We start from the raw sequence: 12947 nt of genomic DNA, 5'->3' as shown, positions 1-12947 counted from the left end.
ATAGAAAGAGCCATAGCCTTTCTGTGCCTATAGGCCTAAGGCCATGTTCATATACCGCAGTTCGGTGCAGGTAGTAATACAATATATATATATATATTTTTTTTTTTACGCATTTTTTTTCTACAACCCAATCATCATCAATATGGTGATGTATTATGGTCTGTTGTATGGCTGCTAGACTGGGACATTATGTGGCCCTACTGATCGGATCGGAGCTCACCACAGGGCTCTATGGGAATCATGGTTCCGTCCGGTAGAACGTCCGTTATTACGAGCCTTATCACAGGCACATATTATATTATTGGCTGCGTCATGGGGCGCCACCTTCCAGAAGAGCGAGCCCTCTTGCATACATCCATGACCTTTACAGCATTTCTCCTATCTGTCCTTGTCTGATACAGGTACAATAAGGAAGCGTCCATGATGTCACAGCGCCCCCCGATGTAGGAACTGTTATTAGCATGTGATACATTCATGTGCTGGTCGCCTCCGTTACTCGTCCCAGATTGCAAAATGATTTGTGGCAGAAGTTCAATGAGGGAAATCCAGTTTGAACCTGATCTATCAGGAACGATGAAACCACAAGTGGAAAGTCATGTAATGAGACAGGCTGGCAGGCGTGCAAACATACGTATATAGATCAGACCTGGGCACGGGAGACGAGGGCGCGGGGCCGCGGCCAGGCCTACTGACAGGGGCTTCTGCCACTCACCTATATAGGACCTTACTACAGATACATAGCAGATACATGAGGATGCCTTATTGATTGCATAATGTCCACCGGCAGACGCTTCCATTATGGGAAGATTTCAGAAATTATCATTAAATTGTAACAAAAGATACAGGTTTCCATATGTTGCCCCCAAATATCCCAGGGCGGCGTTAACCTGCGTATTTCCGGCTGTTGTGCTGCTACCGCTCAGAACACGCTGTGCCTGTTCTATCCAGAGAGCTCATATTTCCTAATATTGCCCTGGAGTGTTGGTGCGAGGAAAGACGTAATGTGTAAGGTCATGCGAGGAGAATGCATCCTGTGGGATCAAGTCTGGGGAAATTACTTCCCGAAACCAAAGCATGAAATGAGTGCAGGGATAAAAACAAAGTGCGTATAAAGAGCGCATGTCTGCAGCAATGGTGGAGCTTAGCTCCTGTACATCAGAGTAACGGGAAGGCTTCGTTTATGATGCTAATCACTAATCTATGAAATATCCTAATAACCTGCCATTACCTGATAATGGGACTGTACGTGCCAAGCATGTACCTGAGAGGTGCCTGCACGGTACATAACACGGTGGTCCGCAATGAATCCACGCTAAAATGGAAGCATAGGGGAAATTATTCATCCCCCCCCCCCCCCCCAGAATTGTGGAATTAAAGGGGTATTTCCACAAAAGAAACATATCACATGTCCTCAGTTTTAATTAAATGAATGATATTTTTCACAGCAGCACATTTCTACATTTCTAATTCCAATATTTCACATTTTTCACTTCCCCTTCTGGGTAATAGATGCAAAGTCAGCGTAGGCAAGCAGAAGACGGGGTGGTTTCCTTTTTCTCTGGGAGGCTGAATCCAGTTTCATGTCAGCATATTCGTCATCCGTTGTACCATTGTATGTGTTTGCTGAAACCACTTTCTGCCGTCTGTGCTAACCCTTGTCCTCTTGTATTGCTTCCTCTGCTGTCACATGCTGCCTTGCTTTCCTCATACAGTGATGCACACGGGTAAGATGTTACACCCCAGAAGGAGGACATAGTTCAGTCATTTTATGTTCTCTTTGCCATTGTTGCACCACATGAAACTGAATTTCTGATATTCATCTTTTGGCGCCATGATCTGTGTGTAATTGCTCACAAAAAAGGTTAAAAAAGTGACATGGTCAGTCACCGTCATGGCTGTACAGAGTGGTGGCAAGTCCTGATGTTTGGTTCAAATTATCACTCCTGAACGAGGATAGAGAACAGAACCAAGTGGAACTCTTTCTTTCAAATTCTTTCTTTCTTTCTTTCTTTCTTTCTTTCTTTCTTTCTTTCTCTCTCTTTCTTTCTTTCTTTCTTTCTTTCTTTCTTTCTTTCTTTCTTTCTTTCCTTTTATTTATTTTTCTCTTTCTTTTTCTCTTTTGTCTTTCTTTCTCTCTCGCTCTTTCTCTCTCTCTCTCTCTTTCTTTTTCTCTTTTTCTCTCTTTCTTTTTCTCTCCCCTTCCTGAACTGTGAAACGGACATCCAGAAGTCTGTGTTCGCAGTTCAGCATCGGAGACTAGGTGTGCGGTACAAACCGTTCTGGTTCACCCATCTCTAGTGGCTAAATAGTGTACAGAGCTGTGCCTTTATGATCCATACATCCTGCCGCTGCCTGGTGTGCAAAGATCTGACCGGTGGGGGTGCCGAGTATCGGACCACCTTTCTGATATCGATGATCTAGCCTAACAATAGTGCATAAATATCATAGCATAATAGTACGGTAAGCTTTTACCTGTTTTCCATCTGAATGTACACTAAAAGATCTTACTTCTGATAAACCTCCTATAACAATTTCCGTAAGTGCCATAGACTGGGAGTAGCTGTGGGCATTTTTGATCACCACTCCATTTATACTCTTCCTAGACCTGGTCTTGCAAATAGAGGTAAAAAGATGAAATGAAGAGGGTCCCAGCAGATATAGCCCTTACCAAGTGGATAGGCACTGAATGCTTCTGGCTAGATTGCCCCTTGAAGAAGGTCTTCTCCACTATGGCCGACAGGTGCAGTCTCATCCTCAGCTGCTGGTTATAATGCCCATTCTCGGAAGAACATTTGCTACATGGCAGAACGGTGTGCTGGTCTTTGTACCATCCTGTTAACCAGCAGCTTTTTATTCCCTGTTCTTTGTACCTATACTTGTGATAGTCTCACCATACTGCATGTCTTCTTGTGTCACAGTGCAGTGATACTCAGATGAGTTATTACATATCTGGAACTAATAGCGGTGATTTCTGTTTTGCAGTCAGCCTGTATACCTCCATCTTTGGAGTGTTACAACTTCTGTGCCTGATGACAGCCCCTGTGATCGGCTACATTATGGACTGGAAGCTTAAAGACTGTGACGATGGCAGCGATGATGAAGATAAGGACGCTGCTCCGTATGTTATCTTTTTCTTAATTGAACTTGAGATTTTAATATTTATTTTTATGTCCAGAGTCACTAACACAGTCTTTAGTGTTTTAAGGCCCCAACACACCAATCTTCTTTTAGAGCATATTCAGAATAGTGATTTCTTCTATGTTCTTAAGAGCAGAATGTGAAATGTAATATGTCATATGTCCTATTATATCATACTAGATGGTGGCCCGATTCTAATGCATCGGGTATTCTAGAATTTGCATGTCCACGTAGTATATTGCAAAGCCCACATAGTATATTGCCCAGCCACGTAGTATATTGCCCAGTGACGTAGTACATTGCCCAGCCACGTAGTATATTGCCCAGCCACGTAGTATATTGCCCAGCCACGTAGTATATTGCCCAGCGACGTAGTATATTGCCCAGCGACGTAGTATATTGCCCAGTTACGTAGTATATTGCCCAGCCACGTAGTATATTGCCCAGTCACGTAGCATATTGCCCAGTCATGTAGTATATTGCCCAGCCACGTAGTATATTGCCCAGTCACGTAGCATATTGCCCAGTCACGTAGTATATTGCCCAGCCACGTAGTATATTGCCCAGCGACGTAGTATATTGCCCAGTTACGTAGTATATTGCCCAGTTACGTAGTATATTGCCCAGCCACGTAGTATATTGCCCAGCCACGTAGTATATTGCCCAGCCACGTAGTATATTGCCCAGTCACGTAGCATATTGCCCAGTCACGTAGTATATTGCCCAGCCACGTAGTATATTGCCCAGTTACGTAGTATATTGCCCAGTTACGTAGTATATTGCCCAGCCACGTAGTATATTGCCCAGCCACGTAGTATATTGCCCAGCCACGTAGTATATTGCCCAGTTACGTAGTATATTGCCCAGTTACGTAGTATATTGCCCAGCCACGTAGTATATTGCCCAGTTACGTAGTATATTGCCCAGCCACGTAGTATATTGCCCAGCCACGTAGTATATTGCCCAGCGACGTAGTATATTGCCCAGCCACGTATGTCACAGGTTACAAAATGAAAAATAAACATATACTCACCTTCCGAGGGAGCCCTTGTAGTCATGTCGCCTGTGTGCGATGCACTTGGCAGCTTGCGGTCCCAGGGTTGGTAGCGCTGGACCCGTGATGACGTCACGGTCACATGACCGTGACGTCATGGCAGGTCCTTCTCACGCAGGCGCGCAAAACCTGTGATGAGGTCGCGGTCACATGACCATGACGTCATGGCAGGTCCTTGTCGCATACCATCCTTGCCACCGGAACCTGCCGCTTGCATGGAGCGGTTACCGGAGCGTCGCAAGGAGCGGGAAAGGCAGCGGAAGATGATTTTTTTTATTTTTTTTATTAGTTTCAACATTAGATCCTTAGACAATTATATAGTAGATAGGAATCCTAGATGCCCCCATCTTAATTGGGTGATTTCCCCCCCCCCTCCGATCACCCAATTCAGACTCCCCTCTATGAGACAGATGGGAGAGTTGTTCTCTGCCATTAAATACATGAGAATCAAGGGCTGTCACATGAAGTAAAGCCCTACAGACGTGTCCTATTAATGAGTAGGGGTGTAATAGAGAGGGGTCATCCATTTGTAACACCTCTGTAGGTGACAGGGGAGAGAGAGACGCTCTATAATAGCTTTTCCTTTTCATTCTGGAATTAAAAAGAAACTGTTTTAATTATTTTTCATAAATTGGTAGTACATGTGAAAATAAGAAACTTTGTAATATACCTTATCAGATAAATTTGCTTCTTTCGCCTCCTAAACTGATCATTCATTCTCAAAATTCTCAATTCACAAGTAAAGTGTGTGTTGAGTGAATATAGATTTTCCCATTACTGAGATAGGAGATGACAGTTGGTGCTTATAAAGTTCTATGGAGAACTGTAACTGTCATGTGAGGAGAACTTGCAGCAGAAAGTCTGTGTGTTTTTGGATCTAGCTCCTCCTTCCTTCTCCATAGAATTTCCAAAACACCAACTGTCTTCTCCCATCTCATTAATGGAGAAATCTGTCTTCATTGAATACAGATCTAGCAATTTTACCCATGAATTGAGTGTGAAAATTAATCCGGAAGAAGAAAGAAGCATATTTCTGTGGTAAGATATATTACACAGTTTCTTAGTTTCATGTGTGCTATTGAATCATGAAATAAAAATTAAAATGACGGCTACTCTTTAACTCGTTCTTGAGTTACAGGATCAATTATTTTACATTTTATGTTGTGGGATGCTTGGATGCCCATGACGTCCATTGGTAAAATCAGGTGCTGCAGCATTCGGAAAGGGGTTGTCTCTGATGTCCACATTTTAATGTTATCTAATATTAAATCTTAATCCTTAATGTATTCATTTATTTATGCAGAGATGCAAAGAAAAAGAAAAAACCAGATCGTCAGATTCAGAAGATCACAAATGCCACAAGAGCTTTTGCTTTTACCAACTTTTTATTAGTGGGATTTGGGATCACATGTCTCATCCCTAACCTGCCATTACAGGTATGATAAAGTCCCTCCGGAGTTTCTATTGCCTATGTTATACTCATTGTCTCACCGCCACTTCAGAATAAATACTTGTTGTTTTCTGCTGTTGTTTTTATCATTATTATAACATTCATATTATGTTTGCTTCTACAGATTCTGTCATTTATTTTGCACACAATAGTGAGAGGATTCATCCATTCTGCTGTTGGAGGGCTCTATGCTGCTGTGTAAGTATCTGCAATACAGGTCACTACATTTCGGTTTTAACGGCCTCTGGCTCGATCTCCAGCCATGGTGACGTGATGGATGAACGTTCTGTAGGAAGATCGATCTTGTGCAAACCTAGATAGGTCCACCAGGTTCTCCTCCACCATTATCTTGATAGTATCAAGCCATGGAGTCGCTCGTCTTCCTCTTCACCTTGTTCCTTCTATTCTTCTGACCATGATGTCCTTCTCCAGTGATTGCTCTCTTTGTATGCTGACTACAGTAGGCAAGTCATAGCTTGGTAATCCTTGCTTTGAGTGTCTGGCTTTATTTGTTCCAAAATTGATTTGTTTTAGTATACCTGTACTTTACTTAAATGAAATGTTTCATCAAAATAGAACTAATACTTAAAGGGGTTATCCACTACTCGGACAAACCCTTCTCAGTTACAATATTTCCCCACATAGAATACAAGCACCTCCGGTGCTGGTAATGTAATCGCCAGGTCTCCTGGGGCTCACATTACATTATGGGATGTCAGTATCGGCCAAAAGAAGTGAAGCGGCTCATTAGTGGTCAATGATTGGCTGCAGGGCTTACATGAGCGTCATGCGAGCCCCGGGAACCAAGACGGTGAGTATAGTGTGTTTTTATTCTACGTGGGGAAATGTTGTAATTGAGGAGGGGTTCTCTGAGATGTGTACAAACTTTTTAGATTTTTTTTAAATGTTGGATAATGCATTTCTTTTTTATACTTTCCATGTCACAGTCTTTATTAAAGAAAATTCAGAAATCTTGGGTTTCTCACAGTGGACAGTAGGCCTAATATTAGACTCATAATTCTGTTCTTTTCAGCAGTCTCATAGATGTAAGCAGCAGGAGACTGGCTTTGAGACATTGACTTGTATAGAAGTATTTTTTTGGCATCAGGGCTGTGGAGTCGGAGTCGTGGAGTCGGAGCCCATTTTGGTGGAGTCTTACTTGATGTCATGGAAATTGAGGAGTCGGAGGTTTGGCTTACTGACTCCATAGCTGTGTCAGGGCTGTGGAGTCCGAGTCGTGGAGTCGGAGTCAGCGCCCATTTTGGTGGAGTCTTAGTGTCATGGAAATTGAGGAGTCGGAGGTTTGGCTTACCAACTCCATAGCTGTGTCAGGGCTGTGGAGTCCGAGTCGTGGAGTCGGAGTCAGAGCCCATTTTGGTGGAGTCTTAGTTAGTGTCATGGAAATTGAGGAGTCGGAGGTTTGGCTTACCGACTCCACAGCCATGGTTGGCATGATCGGCTTTGCAGGAAGGGGGAAGAGAGAAGCTATGAGTTATTGTGAATGGTGGCTCCTGTTTTATCTACTGTATATAGAGGTGTTACCTTTCATAGATATCCTGTCTGTGATGATAATGAGAGTGCTGAAAAGTCTTCAGTAGCAAATAGGAAGTGTGAGTCCAGTATTAGGCCTATTGTTCAGTGTGATAGTGGCCAGATTTCTGAGATTTTTGTGGATAAAGATAGTGATAGGAAAGTTGGGAAAATATATATATATATATATATATATATATATATATATATATATATATATCAGTTAGGTCCATATATATTTGGACAGAGACAACATTTTTCTAATTTTGGTTATAGACATTACCACAATTAATTTTAAACAAAACTATTCAGATGCAGTTGAAGTTCAGACCTTCAGCTTTCATTTGAGGGTATCCACATTAAAATTGGATGTAGGGTTTAGGAGTTTCAGGTCCTTAACATGTGCCACCCTGTTTTTAAAAGGACCCAAAGTTATTGGACAGATTCAATAATTTTAAATAAAATGTTCATTTTTAGTACTTGGTTGAAAACCCTTTGTTGGCAATGACTGCCTGAAGTCTTGGACTCATGGACATCGCCAGACTCTGTGTTTCCTCCTTTTTGATGCTCTGCCAGGCCTTCACTGCGGTGGTTTTCAGTTTGTGGGCCTTTCTGTCTGAAGTTTAGTCTTTAACAAGTGAAAGCTCAATTGGGTTGAGATCAGGTGACTGACTTGGCCATTCAAGAATATTCCACTTCTTTGCTTTAATAAACTCCTGGGTTGCTTTGGCTTTATGTTTTGGGTCATTGTCCATCTGTAGTATGAAACGACGACCAATCAGTTTGGCTGCATTTGGCTGGATCTGAGCACACAGTATGGCTCTGAATACCTCAGAATTCATTCGGCTGTTTCTGTCCTGTGTCACATCATCAATAAACACTAGTGACCCAGTGCCACTGGCAGCCATGCATGCCCAAGCCATCACACTGCCTCCACCGTGTTTTACAGATGATGTGGTATGCTTTGGATCATGAGCTGTACCACGTCTTCACCATACTTTTCTCTTTCCATCATTCTGGTAGAGGTTGATCTTGGTTTCATCTGTCCAAAGAATGTTCTTCCAGAACTGTGCTGGCTTTTTTAGATGTTTGTTAGCAAAGTCCAGTCTAGCCTTTTTACTCTTGATGCTTATGAGTGGTTTGCACGTGCAGTGAACCCTCTGTATTTACTTTCATGCAGTCTTCTCTTTATGGTAGATTTGGTTATTGATACACCGACCTCCTGGAGAGTGTTGTTCACTTGGTTGGCTGTTGTGAAGGGGTTTCTCTTCACCATGGAGATTATTCTGCGATCATCCACCACTGTTGTCTTCCGTGGGCGCCCCGGTCTTTTTGCATTTATGAGTTCACCAGTGCTTTCTTTCTTTCTCAGGATGTACCAAACTGTAAATTTTGCCACTCCTAATATTGTAGCAATTTCTTGGATGGGTTTTTTCTGTTTTTGCAGCTTAATGATGGCTTGTTTCACCTGTATGGAGAGCTCCTTTGACCGCATGTTTACTTCAGAGCAAAACCTTCCAAATGCAAGCATCACACATCAAATCAACTCCAGGCCTTTTATCTGCTTAATTGAGAATGACATAACGAAGGGATTGCCCACACCTGTCCATGAAATAGCCTTGGAGTCAATTGTCCAATTACTTTTGGTCCCTTTAAAAACAGGGTGGCACATGTTAAGGAGCTGAAACTCCTAAACCCTTCATCCAATTTTAATGTGGATACCCTCAAATGAAAGCTGAAAGTCTGAACTTCAACTGCATCTGAATTGTTTTGTTTAAAATTCATTTTGGTAATGTCTGTAACCAAAATTAGAAAAATGTTGTCTCTGTCCAAATATATATGGACCTAACTGTATATGTGTATATATATATATATATATATATATATATATATATATATATATATATATATATATATATATATATATATATATATATATATATAAATTTGAATTTCTTTTCCCCAATTTTCCAATCACTATATTTGTTCATCCTAATTTATCAACATTGATTTTAGCTGTAAAGTCTGTATAAAGGTCATTTCAGTTATCTAAATGCCATATACTGTATGTAGATAACAATACGTTTTACAACAAGGAAAACAATATTACACACAGGAGCTAATTGGTACATAGACTTTCAGCAATCCCAAATAGTCTCCCCTCATTGTTGCCGCTTATAAACCAGAGTCATCACAGACGTTGTATACAACCTATTACTACGCTGAAGACTATTAACATTTACCGAAGCAACATGGCTTCAAATCGTGTGACAGAGGCGACAAACCAGCAATTTGCACATGCACATTCCTATAGAGTTAGTGGTTTCATCATTCACACTCCAATGTAGCATCTGACAGTAACCTCACCAAGCCAGGGCTCTGAACCCGAGCGATCTCATGTGCTAGGTGCCGCCTATGCAAGTAAGTTAACGTTTGTTGCAGTGGACATATAGTTCCTTAATTGTAGGTATTTTTGTCTATTTTTGCAGATATCCGTCTTCACATTTTGGCAGTTTAACAGGACTTCAGTCTCTTATCAGCGCTCTCTTTGCACTTCTTCAGCAGCCACTTTTCTTGGCTATGATGGGACCCTTGGAAGGAGATCCACTTTGGGTAAGGATTCATTTAACCAATAATAATGTAATATTTTATATGCTTGATATCTATGGGTTTACAAAACATGGGAAATCAGCCCATCAGACACTGAGAATTGTACTTCTCCTTGGCACCTAGGCTGATATTGGTTTCAGTCATCTGATCCAGTGTGATAGTTATTGCATCACGTCCGTCCCTTTTACCCCACTAACTGATGCTTTGGTTTCAGGTCAATGTCGGACTGCTGGCAGTGAGCATGTTCGGGTTCTGCCTCCCGCTCTACCTCATCTTTTTCAAGCGGAGCCTGGAACGCCAGAGGAAACAGAAGATGGAAGACTCGAAACTGTATCTGAAAATAAACGGCACCCCTGATCATGAAGCCTTTGTTTAAGCGACGTCAGGTAGATGCTAGGTCTGTATCCTCACAATGCTCCTTTCCACTCGATCTCTGGAAAGGCGTCACTCCAGCATAAAAAGTCACCATCTTAGAACATATCTCCAATTCCAGCATCCCAACCACCGGTGAACCAGCCTTCTCCTCAGAACAGGAGGCTGAATCTCTTCATCATAGAAATCCAATAAATCCTACTGCGAAAGAAAATCCAAAGTTGATCCTGTATCCTGGGGAATGATGTGAATTAATTTGAGTGATTGGACCGGAGATTCTTCCTCTGCGGTGACTCTTGGTGACTTGAGATCGCTGTAGTAAGTTGCCATAAGGCTGGAGATTATCTTCTGCTGTCTGGATTGATTTCCGTGGGTGCTCAGCAGAGTGGTAGCAGGATTTATCATGCTACCCAAGATTACTTCTATGATGATCCAGTTAGCATGATCTCTGGCTCTGATGATGCCTGTTATGTAACTGGCAATACCTGATAAACTACATTCTTAGGGCATTCTCCAATGGGTATTGTGAAAGCCAAACCTTGTCAGCAGGAAGCACAGCCGAGAATTTCCGCCCCCCGGAGGAGTTCGTCTCTGTCCTGCAGCATGATGCCTGTGGTATTTTTGGTGCATTACGATGGAGAATATGCACCTGTTCCTTGAACTTTCTCTTTCTCTGCACTAATGGAACTCGCTGCTTTCCACATATAGTTATAGTAGACAAAGGCAGGCATATCACTTTAAAAGGGATAACGCATCCATCCTCTATGTCCATATAGGTGATGATATATATGTGATGCATATATAATTGTTGTGCCATAATATCCTTCTACCTGGCGAATGCTCACAAGCCAGGAATTGATGATCTGTGACCCCCCCCTAGTCGTTACTACACCCCTGTTCCCATGAAGCTGGGGTGCAGCATCCAGGGCTGTGTCGCTGATTTCTAGTCTGTGTTCTAAGCAATACCTATGTCTATTTCTTCTTTTTTTATTTTTGTTTTTATTTCTTTTTATATATAAATTACTAATATGATGTTTTATGTTCCTTGCATGATATAATTAGGTATTTTTTATATTTGAGACATAGAATTGTCTGTGTGAAGTGCTTTCTGATGAACGGAGCTGGAGAAACTCCTTGTCGCAAAACCTTTTATCCTTGACAACCAAATAAGTAAGGTGAAGCAGAAAGCCGATGTCTATCCTCCCTACGTTGATTTTTTTTTTTGTTCGTTCTTATAATCACTCCACCTAATCTCATTGATGTGTGCTACATTTTCTTCTCTTTATTTTATCTCCTCAGTTGTATTATTCCGCTATCATTTAGTTCCAAAATTTTTATGTCTCCTCGTTCTCGATAGTTTCTGATTATATTTGTGTGATAATTATATTCAGATATATTCTGATATTTTGGAGGACATTTATGAGAACTGCAAACAAATATGGCGTTTTATTTTGCAAACCACTAGAAGGTGATAAAATCTGCTTGGTTGCTCGTTACATCATCTCCTATTGTACTACTGACATACTGGGTGTACAATTTCATAGGTGCCCTCCAATATATTGGGAGATTTGCCGTTACCTCACTCCAGTGCACCCTTCTGTAAGACTTCAATGTAACTCTCCGGTCACCCCAATAAACCGGTTGTTGTGCAGAACAGGGTGTATAAGACATGATTACTGTCAGGTCTACTAGTGATTTGTTGCACTCAAAGTATATCGATTATGTTAGTGTTTCGTTTATTCAATATGTTCATTTTTTTCCAGATTAATATAAAGTTTCCAAAACAAAACACCTCTACAAACACTGTTTTGTAATGGAGGCTAGCCTAAAAGTCCCAAGAGGTAAAGATTAAAAATCAGCGAAAATCAGATCATTCTAAGGTGATTGCCTTAGAATCAGTATTTTGAGACTCCAGGTTATAATGAGAAGACCCAGTTAGTATATTTTCATGCACCTATCACCTACATGCACTAATTATCTATAAGATCATGAAAAAAATAAAGCAAGGAATCAGCATTGTAGAGGCCGGACTTACCTCTGACAGTAGGTAACAGGTGCATTTTATTATCTTCTCATGTTCCTTTTTTTTCTAGTGCTGTCAAATCAAGTAACTACAGAAAGTTTTAGTTAAACTCGATGAGTGGAACCACAGGGAAGCACCAGTATTTTTCCTAAACTGCAATCAGAATGGCGGGGAATATAGAGTACAAAAGCAATACACCATTTTCTCCCAATGTCTAGTGCTGAGCTGGCCTTCAGGTGAAGACACCTTGATATTCCATCTCTATATGGAAGCAGTAAGGCCGATGCTGTGCAACCTTGAGCAAATCACTGTATCTCTCAGTGCCTCAGGTGCAAAAAAAGATTGTAAGCTCCCATGAGTGGGTATTTATTGTGCCTGTACTATCTACATACAGTGCTTGTTGTTACTATAAAAAATAATAAAAATAAAAAAATAAACCCTTTTTTATAACTAATTGCTTCTCAAGACTCTTGCATTATTTTTTCTATGCATGAAATATGCGTGTTAGGTAAGGAGCATGTGATGACCTGTACGTGACATTGTGGTTCAGAATTGAATGAAACAAAGAGTGAAAAATTTAAAGGTCTGAATACTTTCCATACCCACTGTACACCTTCGGCCTGAGACAGCTCATAGAATCTCTCGGTTTACAATATCATCTCTTCGCTGATGATACGCAGATCTACCTATCTGGACCTGACCTCACTTCCTTACTGACCAAAATCCCAAAATGTCTGTCTGCTATTTCATCTTTTTTTTTCTTTTCGCTT

At 41.2% G+C, this 12947-nt stretch overlaps 1 protein-coding gene across 2 annotated transcripts in view; it reads left to right on the top strand.

Moving 5' to 3' along the window:
* The window catches only part of SLC43A2 (solute carrier family 43 member 2), a 94310-nt gene extending 81679 nt beyond the window's left edge, over positions 1 to 12631 (top strand). For both annotated transcript variants that reach the window (XM_069761340.1, XM_069761341.1), the window contains exons 10-14: positions 2983 to 3118; positions 5496 to 5628; positions 5767 to 5840; positions 9662 to 9785; positions 9997 to 12631. In XM_069761340.1, coding sequence (XP_069617441.1) covers positions 2983 to 3118; positions 5496 to 5628; positions 5767 to 5840; positions 9662 to 9785; positions 9997 to 10158 — 629 coding nt within the window. In that variant the 3' untranslated portion in view covers positions 10159 to 12631. The remainder of the gene's footprint in view (positions 1 to 2982; positions 3119 to 5495; positions 5629 to 5766; positions 5841 to 9661; positions 9786 to 9996) is intronic.
* Positions 12632 to 12947: the final 316 nt, after the last annotated feature.

This window comes from Ranitomeya imitator, chromosome 3, assembly GCF_032444005.1.
Source record: "Ranitomeya imitator isolate aRanImi1 chromosome 3, aRanImi1.pri, whole genome shotgun sequence".
NCBI classification, from domain to species: Eukaryota; Metazoa; Chordata; class Amphibia; order Anura; family Dendrobatidae; genus Ranitomeya; species Ranitomeya imitator.
Note: the sequence above shows the minus strand (reverse complement) of the source record. Positions and strands in the feature narration are given on the sequence as shown.